We start from the raw sequence: 12311 nt of genomic DNA, 5'->3' as shown, positions 1-12311 counted from the left end.
GGATGAAAGGCCAGACTACTGGCACCCAGGGACCCATCCCTCAGAGCAGCCCCTCCGCACTTTCCCTCCCACGCAGCTAATCAAGGCTTATTCTCTGAATGAGCCAAAGACCGTTTTTAAAGTCATCACCCATCAATCAGCATATCATGTCCCGAAATGTTTTCTTTGGCTCCAACGATCTGGCTGCTGGTCCATTCAACTGGGTGGCCCCGAGTTCTAATGTTACCAGACAGGGACCCCAAAAGAACTCTGTGCAACCCACCCACCCTCCCAGAAATATCCCGACTGCAAACGAACGCTATACACGAGCAGATGCAGCAATGGCATTTATTGGAAATTTTCCATGTGATGACATGAACAAGTCAGTAAAACCAACATAGGGTGACACTTTCTGTGATTCTTTAAAAAGTCTTGCGTGCCTTAATAGCTCAGGTCATTGCCACACAGCGTTTAGTGATTCTCTCAGACTCGTTCTGCGTGCACAAGATGACCAAATGAAATTGCAAAGAAACAGAACCCATTTTTCCTCCAACTGATAAAGTGTAATGTTTCTGCAACTTCACCAGGTTTCTTCTGATTCTGTTGATTTGGTAAGAGGCAGCAAAGACAAGAGAATAACCCCAAACACAATCTTTTGGAAACCTCTTTTTCAAGGCTGAAATTAGAGCAGTGTCTTCTCATGCATTTGCTTTTCCTTTGGGAGTGTGCCCAGGAAAACTGTATGAATTACATGGTCTAGACACCAAAAAGGAAGGCGGGTCGGACTTACACACTGCAGCAGTGAAACAGAACGTCAACTTTGTTGTCCTTCGTTTTGCTTGTTGTTTGCGCAACGGAATACATGTCCCAATGGAAGCACTTTCACCCACCTCACCCAACGTGTATCTGGTACAAGAAAGACGCTTGCCTGAATTTGGCACTTTGCTTAGTATTTTAGGAAAAGCAGCTGGAGAAATACAACAAACCGTTCCCAGTGATGGGGCGACGATTCAGGCCTGTTCTAAAACCTGTCTCTTGTGTTGGCTGATTGCTATTTTCATAATTTTGATAGATCAAATGTTGACTTCAGTGTCTGGTCTGCATGGCAGAAGTAGCTTCCAAAAACACAGATTAAATAGGCAGAGCAGTGAATAATAATAATAATAATAATAATAATAATAATAATAATAATAGCAACAATCATCATCATCCAGAAGTTGCTGGATATGCAAGAAGCCGGATCTCTGGCTTTCAATGCTTGTTAAAAAAAGAAGAGAGACAGACATGTTAAGCTGAAATGTGCCAGCTATCATATAGGGACAGCCCCTCAGAGTTAACTCCATTGCAGCCTATATGCTCTTCTGTTGCAGGCGCAACCTTGAAGCTCTATGGGATCCTCTGTTCTGAAGAAATCCTATCATTCAGTGGAAAAAAGCTGGACACCCGGAGCTGAAAATCTTACAGGGTTTCCTTGGCCAAGTGAAATCAAGCTGCAGGACCTGGCATTTGGCCAAAGGCTATTCCACCCATCGTGTTTGAACTGTGGCTATTTAAAGGTGACCGGTAGTGCCTTCACAGCACCTCTGAGCCATCGCTGAAGCGATGCCACTTGTCCTCATGGTTGTGATCGTGGTACAGCTGGAGGGCCCCAGAAGAAGCTAAGGCAAGGACAGCATTCAGCACTGAGGAACAAGATAACTAACAAACTAATTCCTGCAGGTCAGAGGAAAGGACTTTATCCCAGGAGTTTCCAATGTCTTTTCCCAGGGGAAGGTTTTGCTTGGACTTTGGAAAGTCCTACCTGCTTTCTGACATGCTCCAGCCGTAGCAACACCTAAACCACCCAGCTGCTCTCTGCTCTCCGTCTCACGGGGAAGGAAGGCGCGCCTCGTATTCCTTGTTTTTCTGGGTTTGGGAAGCAGAGCTGGGCGGGGAACCCTAACCCTTTTGCCCAGGTGGGAGAGCACCGGGCACTGCCAGCTCCCCCCCCCCCCGGTGGGCGAGGAGGGGAGCAACCGCCTGTGCCTGCTACCCGCCAATGGTCAGTTGCACTAACTGCAGGCCCCTCCCAGAGATCTTCCCTGCGAAACTGTAGAAAAGAACCCCCCTATGTGAAGCAGACATGCACAACACACACACACACACAAACGCCATGAAGTTGGGACATGTGCTGCTCTTTGGAGGTGAGAAAATACATTCTTTTTTTTTTTTCAAGTATTGATCAACGTCTAGAAAAGGCCCAATACGCTCCTTACTCAGGGAAAGCATGGTCCTTAACCTTTAAGTTACAAGCGGTCTCACATTTCACCGATTTCCCCTTTAGATCAACCCTAAATATACATCTGATCTTTTTTGTTAGGTTCCGTCCTTTGTTTTGGGCACTGCAAATTATGTACACGTGTGATAAAAAGGAAAGTAACCCGGGGCTTGCATATTGAGGCTGACGAAGGCCTCACTGCTGCTGCTTGCAGGATCCCAGGACCCGGGAGACGACGATGCAGGCGCCTCTCACCGCAGCGGCCCGCTCCCTTCCTTCCACCGAGGAGCAGAAACCACGTGGCCCGCCTGCAACCCACTCGTGTATGGCTTGTGTCTAGAATTTGCCGGGGTGGCAGTGCACTTCCTTCAGCAGCTGTTCGCAGTCAGAGAGGGCTTCCTGGGACAGGCGGCTGCAGATCTTCTCCATGGCCTTCTGGTACAGAGCCTTTTCCCCTTCCAGAGACCGGACCAAAGCCAGCATCTGGCTCTCCCGCCTCAAGGCCTCTTCCAAGCTGGACTCCACGGCTTGGATCTTTGCGTGGGCCGCCTGCCGGGGGCAGAAAGAGGACAACCCCGTGAAAACAAAGGTGGGGAGGAGAGATTCTCTGCTGCCCTGGAACCCTTTGGCCATGCCAAATTCCATGACACCTACAGTGGCCACACATCCTTTGTGGTGCAGGACAGTCCTCCATTTCAGAAAGCTGCCCTTTACATCTATTTATTTATTTTAAATAAATAAATTTTATTTTATTTTATTTATCCCATTCCTCATTCCCAGAAAGTCAGCAATCTGGCCATGGACCATGTTCATTCCTCAGTGGTTCCCTCTCTCAGTAGGTTTGCTTTTTTAAATTACACCTAAAGACATTTTTATACTTCTGAAAATGTCAGAACTCTTAACTTCCCCCTTTAGTACATGAATGGTTTCGTTTTAGCTAGGTAAGGTTAGGAATTCAGAGCACTGAAAGACCTATTAATATAAATCAAGTGCTGCTTTGTTGTGATTTTAAAAAAAGCTAAATTGAACTAAACCCTTTTATGGCTAAAAAAATTATGAGCAATTTTAAATGAAATCTACCTGCATAAAAGATTAAACATATTTTATATAAATTATTTATCCTGATCTTCAGGTTCATGGGAAACAGAACTTTATCTTACTGAATTGACATATCACGTCTGTATCAGATAAACAGATACTGCTATTTCTAGTTTAGAACAAGAAGAACAAGTCCTTTACCGCCGGTTTCCTTCTACCAGCTGCCACCATTTACATCAGAAGCTCCAAATCTGTGTCTGTGTGCCCTGCGGAAGAACTAATGCATTCATTCACCCAACCACCAAGCCTTCCCACCCATGTAGCTGGGGGCTGGACCACCAGCAACAGCCCCATCACTTGGATCTGCTGATTCTACTTACCGGAGATCGACTGGCCTGTCTATCCAGAGGCAGTGGTATGAGGCCTCTTTCATGACCACCATCTTCTGGATGGTGCTTCAGCTTCTTGGTCCCGAGGAACAAACTGACAACTAAAGAGACCTGGCCCTTTTTCAGATATGTAGATAAAATGGAGAGGCGTCGGAGAAGAAGATGCCTCATTGAAGTCACTGATCTTTCTCCTACTCTAGACACAAACATGAACGTCTAGGAGCATCCATAGAGGAAAACAAAGAATGGGATATAGGAATTAAGAGAGTCCTGTGTGTGTTGCTAGAGAAGAAAGGTGGCACTGAACACTTCCTTGTAGGGCTTCTTCTCTGCCTAATTTTACACTGTCAACCGAATCCCAAATTCAGATCGAGCCGGGCTCTTCGGTGAATTTTACCTGCAGTTTCTCCAAGAGATCCATGTTCTGTCTCTTCAGCTGACTGTTGGCCCGTTCAAGTTTCTCTGAAGCCTCAATCTCATCACACGGGCTCAAGTTGTCTTGCAATTCATCCTGCAGAACATGGTACTCCACCTCGTAGGCATGAAGCTGTTTGGAAATATCCATCTCAAATACCTACCATGGGTATTGAAGGAGAGAGAGGGGAAAAGATTTCTTACAATCTGCTGGCTAATTGAAGAGAAGAGAAATTCCTGAACTCTTTGGATCTCAGAGAGAGAAAGGGCTACCCAAGTGCCAAAGCAAAGGGGGGTGAAATCTCTCACACCCAGAGTTTCTGGAACAGCTAAAGTCAACGTTGCAATCTGTAGGGACCAGCCGCAAATTCACTCCAAGACGGAGTGTGTAACTGAAAATGGAACCACTGAATCTGGGGCACATTTGCCTCGATGGGCACACTACCCAAAGGATTTTCTGGGACAAATGACAAAAGTGTGGCCATCTTGCTCTATGCAAAGTTCTGCTTAGCAAACTGGAAAAAAAAGCTGCATGTTTCAAAGAGAAACCACTTAATTCCTATAGCACCTCAAAGATATATTTATGGATCAAGTTATTTCAGCAACTTATAAATAACGGACATTTAGGGAACTTTTCAAAGAACGAAGTTCATTATCAGTGGTGAGGTTCAATCAGGAACAGCTTTAATAGACATAGTAAAAACAAATACAAGCTAAACTAAAAGCTAAAAGAAAATTAAAAAAGAATTTATGTCTATTAACAACTTCAATAAAAATTATTTAAAAAAAAAAAGGAACAGTGAGTCACGGGTCAGCCCCCAAGACTCGGCACGAGCAATCAAGTGACGCTTTAGCACACATTCTGCTCCCAGGGAGGGAGAAGGCCAGGGGGACAGGAAGGAAGCTGCATTACCTGGGCCATAATCTTCTCCATCGGGGGCCTTGTCATGTCTGGGAGAGTATTCTTAAGAAACTCAACAATGCTTTCAAATGACTCACACATCATGATACGTTCCTCCTGGGTGCTAAGCAGACATAGCGCTACCTTAAATATTACTTCTGTACCTTGAAGAAAAATAATATCTGGAGTGGGGGAGAGCAAAACAATAGATTACACTGGCTGTATGTCACTCACATCGTTAGGTTAACAATAACCTACCTGTAAGATTCACACAACCCAAAGGTTGAAACGGACCTTTTCTTGTTACACAATCTATCTGTCACATTTGATAAGTTAAATGCATTTATTCACCCACATTTTAATATTAAAACATTCCTACTGGAAGGGGAACTCACCAGCCAATTACCAAAAATGTTCTTTTGTTTGAAGTATAGTTTACGATAGCAGAAATCCTTAAATGGAATTAATATCCAGAATCAAGATATTTGCCTTTTAAAAAGATTTGTGGAATCGCTTTGGTGGTTCAATGCTGTGTTTCTGTTTTCAGATATTTCTTTTTATTATTCTGTATACAATATTTCTTCTATTTTGAAGGAACAAATCTACCACTATACACATAAAAATCAGAACTGCACAATCCTAGATGCACTTATCTGGGAACAAATCCCACTGAATTCAAGAAAACTTGCTGCTAGCTAATCAACAGATTTCAGATTTCCCCATAAAAATATTTATTTTCTTTTAGAATGCCTCTTTGAATTTTTGGAAGTTTCAGTTGTGAAAAGCGGCAGCCCTGGCCACCAAGCTGCGAATGCAAAGGAGCAAACCCATCAGCAGAGCAATAAGGTTCACCCGCTTGCAAGGAATCGCTCCGGCTGCAAATTCCTGCATACGGAGCCAACTGTAAGCAAAGCAAAAGCAAGAAAACCCTAAAACCGCCAACTTTTAGGGAATGGGAAAACGTGCCTTCACTGGGACACACAAGTTTCACTGGTCAACAAAGGGTCTTGCAATTAAGATTTCCACTCAGGCAAGAGAGCGCAGATCTCATGCATCTCGAGAATGAAATGCATCCTGATACAACTTCACAGAGTGTTGTACAAAGTGGCCCACAGAGAACCAGTAATTTGCAGTCTCTGCCAATGCTATTGAGCAGGCACACTGCAACACTGCAGCCCTGAAGGGTGTAAAAGAAAAGGCGGAATCCTGTTCTGTTCTAGCTGTTCCCGCTGACATTCGCAACAGACGTGTCCTTCGGACTGCAAGGCAAAACAAGACCGAAGCTTTCTTACCAAAGATCCGGGCCACAAATCCCAGGGGAAACTGTGAGGCAAACAAGGTGAGAAACCAGGGTGCGGCGTAGAGGCTTGGGCTGATTTCGTTTTCTTCAAGATGGTGGTAAAGGTCCCGGTGATAGTCATGAAGCAGCCTTGACAGCTGGTACATCTGGATCTACATGAATGCATGGAAAAAGAGAAGATTAAGGCCCCTTCCTAAAAGGTCTGTACACGCCCAAGCAAGGCAACTTTGTTCCTTCACGATCATCTAGCCGAGCCTCTGGCCCTCGTTCCTGCACGGCGTGAGCCACTCGAAATGCTGGATCTTGGGCACTGACAGCCTTGTCAAATGAAACCAAGGGGCACAAGCAAACAGCAGTCCGATTTCTCCCGGCGAGAGTGTAATTGCGTCTGATTCCCTACCAAGCTCAGTCATTCAAGATTCATTGTGGCGTGCGTCCTCTTGCCCAGGAAGAGGGCCAAAATGTTTACGCAGGGAATCTCCTAGGCAGGGAGGTGGACTTTCAACCCACCTGCTGAATCCCGCTGTTCTCCAAGCCACGCCACAATCAGCTAGAAGGAACGCAACTGCCTTGTTCTGCAAAAGAGGATGCTGAAGAGCCAGGACAAGCCGCATTGCAGAAGCCATTGAAAGGCTACCCTGCGAGTTCCTTTCCAAAACAGCAGCGGGACCAGCAGTGGGATGGACTGGGCAGGTACCAAGACCTCATTCTTCACAGAGGAGGAAGAGAAGCCTAAGAGAAGATGCTGAACTGTCTCATGCCCAGACTTGCCTGCGTAGGACCACAAAGCTTAACGGACACCCAAAAATGGTCGCACTTCCTTTAAAGAGGACAGACTAGCAAGGGCAAGGGCAGTTTTTGGAAAAATGAGGGTGAACTTATTTAATGCTCCGAATGCAGCCACCACAGCCCTTCCAGAAGCGTGGGTATTTTTTAAAAGAAACTAGCAGCGACACAGATGAGGACAGCCAGTGCCAGTCTCTACAAAGCAGCCAGAACTCCAGGATGTATCATGAAAAGGGGTGAAGTGAATGCAGGTGCCACACGATACAAGCAGCATGAGAGAGAACCAGCTAGCATTCCATCTTCCTCGAGCCTCCCCCACCCCACTGAGTCTGCCACTCCCACAGAGCCCGGCCATCACCTCAGGGCTCCTTCTGGAGTGGGAGTTTCAGAGTTTTGCCCCTGCAAAATATCTAGCAGGGAACCGGTTGGAGAAGGACGCCCTTTCTCACTCATTCCAACCCCCCCCCCCTTTTTTTTTGCCTTACCTGCAGCGACATCATGTCAGGCCTGTACTGTTTCCGGAACCCAAGGTCATACATGAGGAATTTTAGCATCTCGAAGGCCTGCTCCTCGCTCATGTGCAGCAGCAGCACGCCAGCCACAAAGCTGATGCCTTGGCAGTACCCCACCTCCTTGTCCAGCAAGGAGTACGCTTTCAGCAGGTTGAAGAGCGAGAGCTGTCCTGCGCCCAGTTGAGCCGAAAAGTAAGGATGGGTGGGGAAGGTCCTTCCTGGGACGAAACAGAAAGGGTGGGGAGTGATGCTGAGCTCAGGGCTCTGGGAAGACCTGTGCATGCTTCTGAGAAGACGACTACCAGAGAAGGCTCATAAATGCAGTTTCAACTGGCGACAAATGAACATTAGCCTGGGATCCATTTGCATCATGGGAAAGTGATGATGGGCACCACCAACCAGTGCTGAAACTTCACTATTATGGGGAAGCTCGGGATGCGGTGGCACTGCGGGTTAAACTGTTAAGGTTTCCCTACTAACAGATTAAGCTACTTTTATACCTAATCATTTGGCTGGGTGAAAAGGTTGCAAGTGATTGTCTCCTCTCACGTGCTTCATGCAAAATAGCCTGGGGGGAGGACCTGCCCGGACTTGTCTTCTCACTTCTTCTTTTTTTTCTCTCTGCTGGAAATGTAGCTCAGCAAGGCTTGCTCCAAACGGAGCTAAGTACTTTAAATGTTTTGCTTTTGTTTTTGTTTTCTGTAAATAAATTATTTTTATAGAAATGCTTGGTGTGTGACTTTTTTGACCTCTCCTGGGCTAAAGGCTTTCCCAGCATCTGCAACAGGTTATGTGCCCAGTAAACAACGCAGTAAAACCCAGAAAGAAAAGAGAGATCAACTCCACACCTCATGCACAATTTAAAGGCAGGTAGCAAAGACCTGTGAAGATTTTCTTTGGAGCCACCTGGAGATTTTCCAGCAACTGCCGGTCTGCAGGACTTAGAAGCTAGCTGAGGTGACTTGCAAAAGAAGGAAGAAGCCATGGCTGCCTCCCAGCCCTCAGCGATGCCTCTGGAGCGCCTATCAGAGACCAACTATTTGAATTGGGCCCTGAAGATGGAAATGTATCTTCGCAGAGAGAATCTTTGGCTGCCAATTGGTGAGCAAACCCCCCAAAATCCCAATGCTGAATGGCTGAGACAGGATGAGCGGGCTAGAGCCACCATTATCTTGGGAGTTGAGGACAATCAGCTAGTCCACGTGCGAGGCATGCAGTCTGCAAAGCAACTTTGGGACGCTTTGAGAGACTTATATGTAAAGGCAACAGCAGGGAGTAAAGTTACTCTGACAAAAAAGCTGTACAGAGCCTACCTTGCAGAAGGAGATAGCCTTCCTGAGCACCTGCATTTTATTCAGCAGCTGTATGTTGAGTTGCAGGAGAGAGGAATGGAATTTACACCTCTCACAAAATCCTATATCCTCCTGTCCTCACTAAATGAAACGTGGGACACGCTGATTTGTACCCTGGAGGCTATGCCTGAAGCAGACCTCACCCCATCGTATGTTACACAGCGCTTACTCGCTGAATGGGAGAAGAGAGAGGAAAGATCCCCCCCCATCTCTTCTGGAAAGCTGCAAGACCAGAAAATGAGGGAAAAGAAGGGAAAGGAACCTGAGGCCACAGCGCTAGCCAGCCAGCGATGCTTCACTTGTGGTTCAGCTGGACATTTGCAAAGAGACTGTGCCATGAGACCCAAGAGTAGAAAGACAGAGCAGAAGAACACAAGGGCAACACAGAAGAAGGCTCTTCAGACAACCCAAATTGCACAGGTTGCTGAGAAGGGTAATTCTGATGTATGGGTGTTAGATTCTGGGGCCAGTTGTCATTTATGTAATTGTAAAAGCTCTTTTGTGTCACTGTCTAAAACTGAAAGACAAAGTGTATCTTTGGCTGATGGGTCTGTGACCAAAATTATGGGACAAGGTGACTTGTATTTATCCTGCTTAGGAGAAACTATAAAAGGTGTGTTGTATGTGCCAAATTTACAATCAAACCTTTTATCTGTGGCACAATTGGCTGCAACAGGGTATATCATAACATTTAAGAAAAATGGTTGTGAGATACGTAAAAATGGGAAATTGTGTGCTACTGGTATGTTAAAAGACTCCTTGTACATTGTGCAAAATGCAAGGAAGCCAAGCTGCAAGGCTGCAGTTGGCAACACACCATATCATGACCAATGTGTACACCTGATGCACAGGAGATTTGGTCATGCTAATATCAAGTATATAGCACAAATGCCACAGCTGTGTGCTGACCTAAAGATAAAACCCTGTGATAAATACTTAGATTGTGTAGTTTGCAAAGAATGCAAAACACTAAAAGCTCCTGTGAGTAAGCACAGTGACAGAGTTACAACTAGACCTTTGGAAATTGTACACTCTGATATTATTGGTCCTTTTGCTCCAAGTCTTGGACAAGCAAGGTATGCAATGACCATCATTGATGATTTCTCAAGATACACATTTATCTACATCTTAAAACATAAAGATGAGGCATTTGAGAAATTTAAAAGTTTTGTGACATGGGCAAATGGAAAATTCCCTAGGCCTGTATCTGCACTCCAATGTGATAGAGGAGGAGAATACCTTTCTCACAAATTCAGAAGGTTCCTAGTGGAAAAAGGGATAGAACAAATTCTTTCTAACCCGTACACCCCACAGCAAAATGGTGTTGCTGAAAGAAAGGGCAGAACCTTGCAAAATGCGATGGAATGCATGTTAAAAGATTCACGCTTATGTTTTAAGTTCTGGGGAGAAGCTTTATCGACTGCTTGTTATGTTCAGAACAGGTTGTATAACTCTATGATTCAGGACACTCCATTCCATTTGTTTTATGGTGTGAAACCAAAGGTAAGCCATCTTAGAGTGTTTGGTAGCACTGCATGGGTTCACATTCCAAAACAGCAGAGAAGGAAAGGAGGCCCCACAACAAAGAAAGCCATCTTTGTTGGCTATGAACAAAGCCAGAGGAGCTACAGGTTCATAATGGGAGAGAAATTAATAATTAGCAAAAGCGCTTCTTTTGCTGAACAAAACTGGGGGAGATTAAATTCTAGCTCTCCAGTTGAACTGACCACCACAAGAGAACAGCAAGGACTTGCTGATGGTGATCTTTTGCCTGATGAGGACATTAAACCAGAAAAGCAAATTGAAGATCTGTCTGATGAGATAGATGCTTCTCAGGAAAGTGATAGGAGTCAAAATTTAAGCCCTGTATTACCTCGCAGATCTCAGAGGAGTAATAAAGGCGTTCCTCCATCACGTTTTCAGGCTGAAACAGTAAAGGCTTTTCACATATTCACAGAACCTGAGTCTTTAGAACAAGTGAATGCTTTACCACCTGAGATTGCACAAAATTGGCATTCTGCCATGCAACAGGAGTTAGCATCCTTGAAAGAAAATAAAACATGGAAACTGGTAAATCTACCTCCCAATGAACGCTGTCTGGGTTGTAGGTGGGTTTTCAAACTCAAAAGGGATGCTGATGGCAAAATCCAAAAATATAAAGCAAGGTTGGTTGCAAAAGGGTTCACTCAAAGGAAAGATTTAGACTTTGACAAGACTTTTGCACCAGTTACTAAAGGTGAATCAATTAGATTACTGTTAAAAGTTGCTGCACTCAAGGGAATGTCAGTTAACCACTATGACATTCAAACTGCATTTCTCTATGGTGATTTAGACCACAGATTATACATGCAGCAACCCCCTGGCTATGAAAAAGGGGAGAATCTAGTCTGTGAACTGCAGAAGTCAATCTATGGGTTAAAACAAGCTGCTAGATCCTGGAACCAAAAAGTAGATGAAAAACTGCAGAATTTTGGTTTTGAAAAAGGAAAAGCAGATCCCTGTGTATATATGAAGAAGGACAAACAAGGCTGTATGTATCTGTGCATTTATGTTGATGATTTGCTGCTGTTCACATCAACAGAAAAACAAAGGCTTGATTTTGAAGCCTGCATGAAAAGCCATTTCACATTAAAAAGCCTTGGAATTATAACAACCTAGGTTTGGAAAAACACAGGAAGAAAAATGTTAACTTTCTGTTAAACCAAAGGGGAGATAATGGTAATGTGAATGGAAAGACATATAAAGTCAGAGAAGATTGGTTTGCATCTTAATCTGTAGTGTAAAAAGGGGAGTGTTAAGGTTTCCCTACTAACAGATTAAGCTACTTTTATACCTAATCATTTGGCTGGGTGAAAAGGTTGCAAGTGATTGTCTCCTCTCACGTGCTTCATGCAAAATAGCCTGGGGGGAGGACCTGCCCGGACTTGTCTTCTCACTTCTTCTTTTTTTTCTCTCTGCTGGAAATGTAGCTCAGCAAGGCTTGCTCCAAACGGAGCTAAGTACTTTAAATGTTTTGCTTTTGTTTTTGTTTTCTGTAAATAAATTATTTTTATAGAAATGCTTGGTGTGTGACTTTTTTGACCTCTCCTGGGCTAAAGGCTTTCCCAGCATCTGCAACATAAACCACTGCGCTGCTGAGCTTGCCGATCGGAAGGTCGGCGGTTCGAAACCGCGCGGCGGGGTGAGCTCCCGTTGCTCGTCCCAGCTCCTGCTCACCTAGCAGTTCGAAAGCATGCAAATGTGAGTAGATCAATAGGTACCGCTTCGGCGGGAAGGTAACGGCGTTCCGTGAGTCATGCTGGCCACATGACCCGGAAGTGTCTATGACAACGCTGGCTCTAAGGCTTAGAAACGGAGATGAGCACCGCCCCCTAGAGTCGGAC

At 45.0% G+C, this 12311-nt stretch overlaps 1 protein-coding gene across 3 annotated transcripts in view; it reads right to left on the bottom strand.

Moving 5' to 3' along the window:
• Window positions 1-306: 306 nt before the first annotated feature.
• TBC1D4 (TBC1 domain family member 4) overlaps window positions 307-12311 on the bottom strand; it is a 79727-nt gene continuing 67722 nt past the window's right edge. For all 3 annotated transcript variants that reach the window (XM_063304524.1, XM_063304526.1, XM_063304525.1), the window contains 5 exons: window positions 7550-7794; window positions 6271-6430; window positions 4991-5160; window positions 4061-4237; window positions 307-2785 (listed from right to left, as the gene is read on the bottom strand). In XM_063304524.1, the coding sequence (XP_063160594.1) occupies window positions 2573-2785; window positions 4061-4237; window positions 4991-5160; window positions 6271-6430; window positions 7550-7794 (965 nt within the window). In that variant the 3' untranslated portion in view covers window positions 307-2572. The remainder of the gene's footprint in view (window positions 2786-4060; window positions 4238-4990; window positions 5161-6270; window positions 6431-7549; window positions 7795-12311) is intronic.

This window comes from Candoia aspera, chromosome 5 (genome assembly GCF_035149785.1).
Source record: "Candoia aspera isolate rCanAsp1 chromosome 5, rCanAsp1.hap2, whole genome shotgun sequence".
Classification (NCBI taxonomy): Eukaryota; Metazoa; Chordata; class Lepidosauria; order Squamata; family Boidae; genus Candoia; species Candoia aspera.
This window is presented reverse-complemented; position numbering and strand designations above follow the sequence as displayed.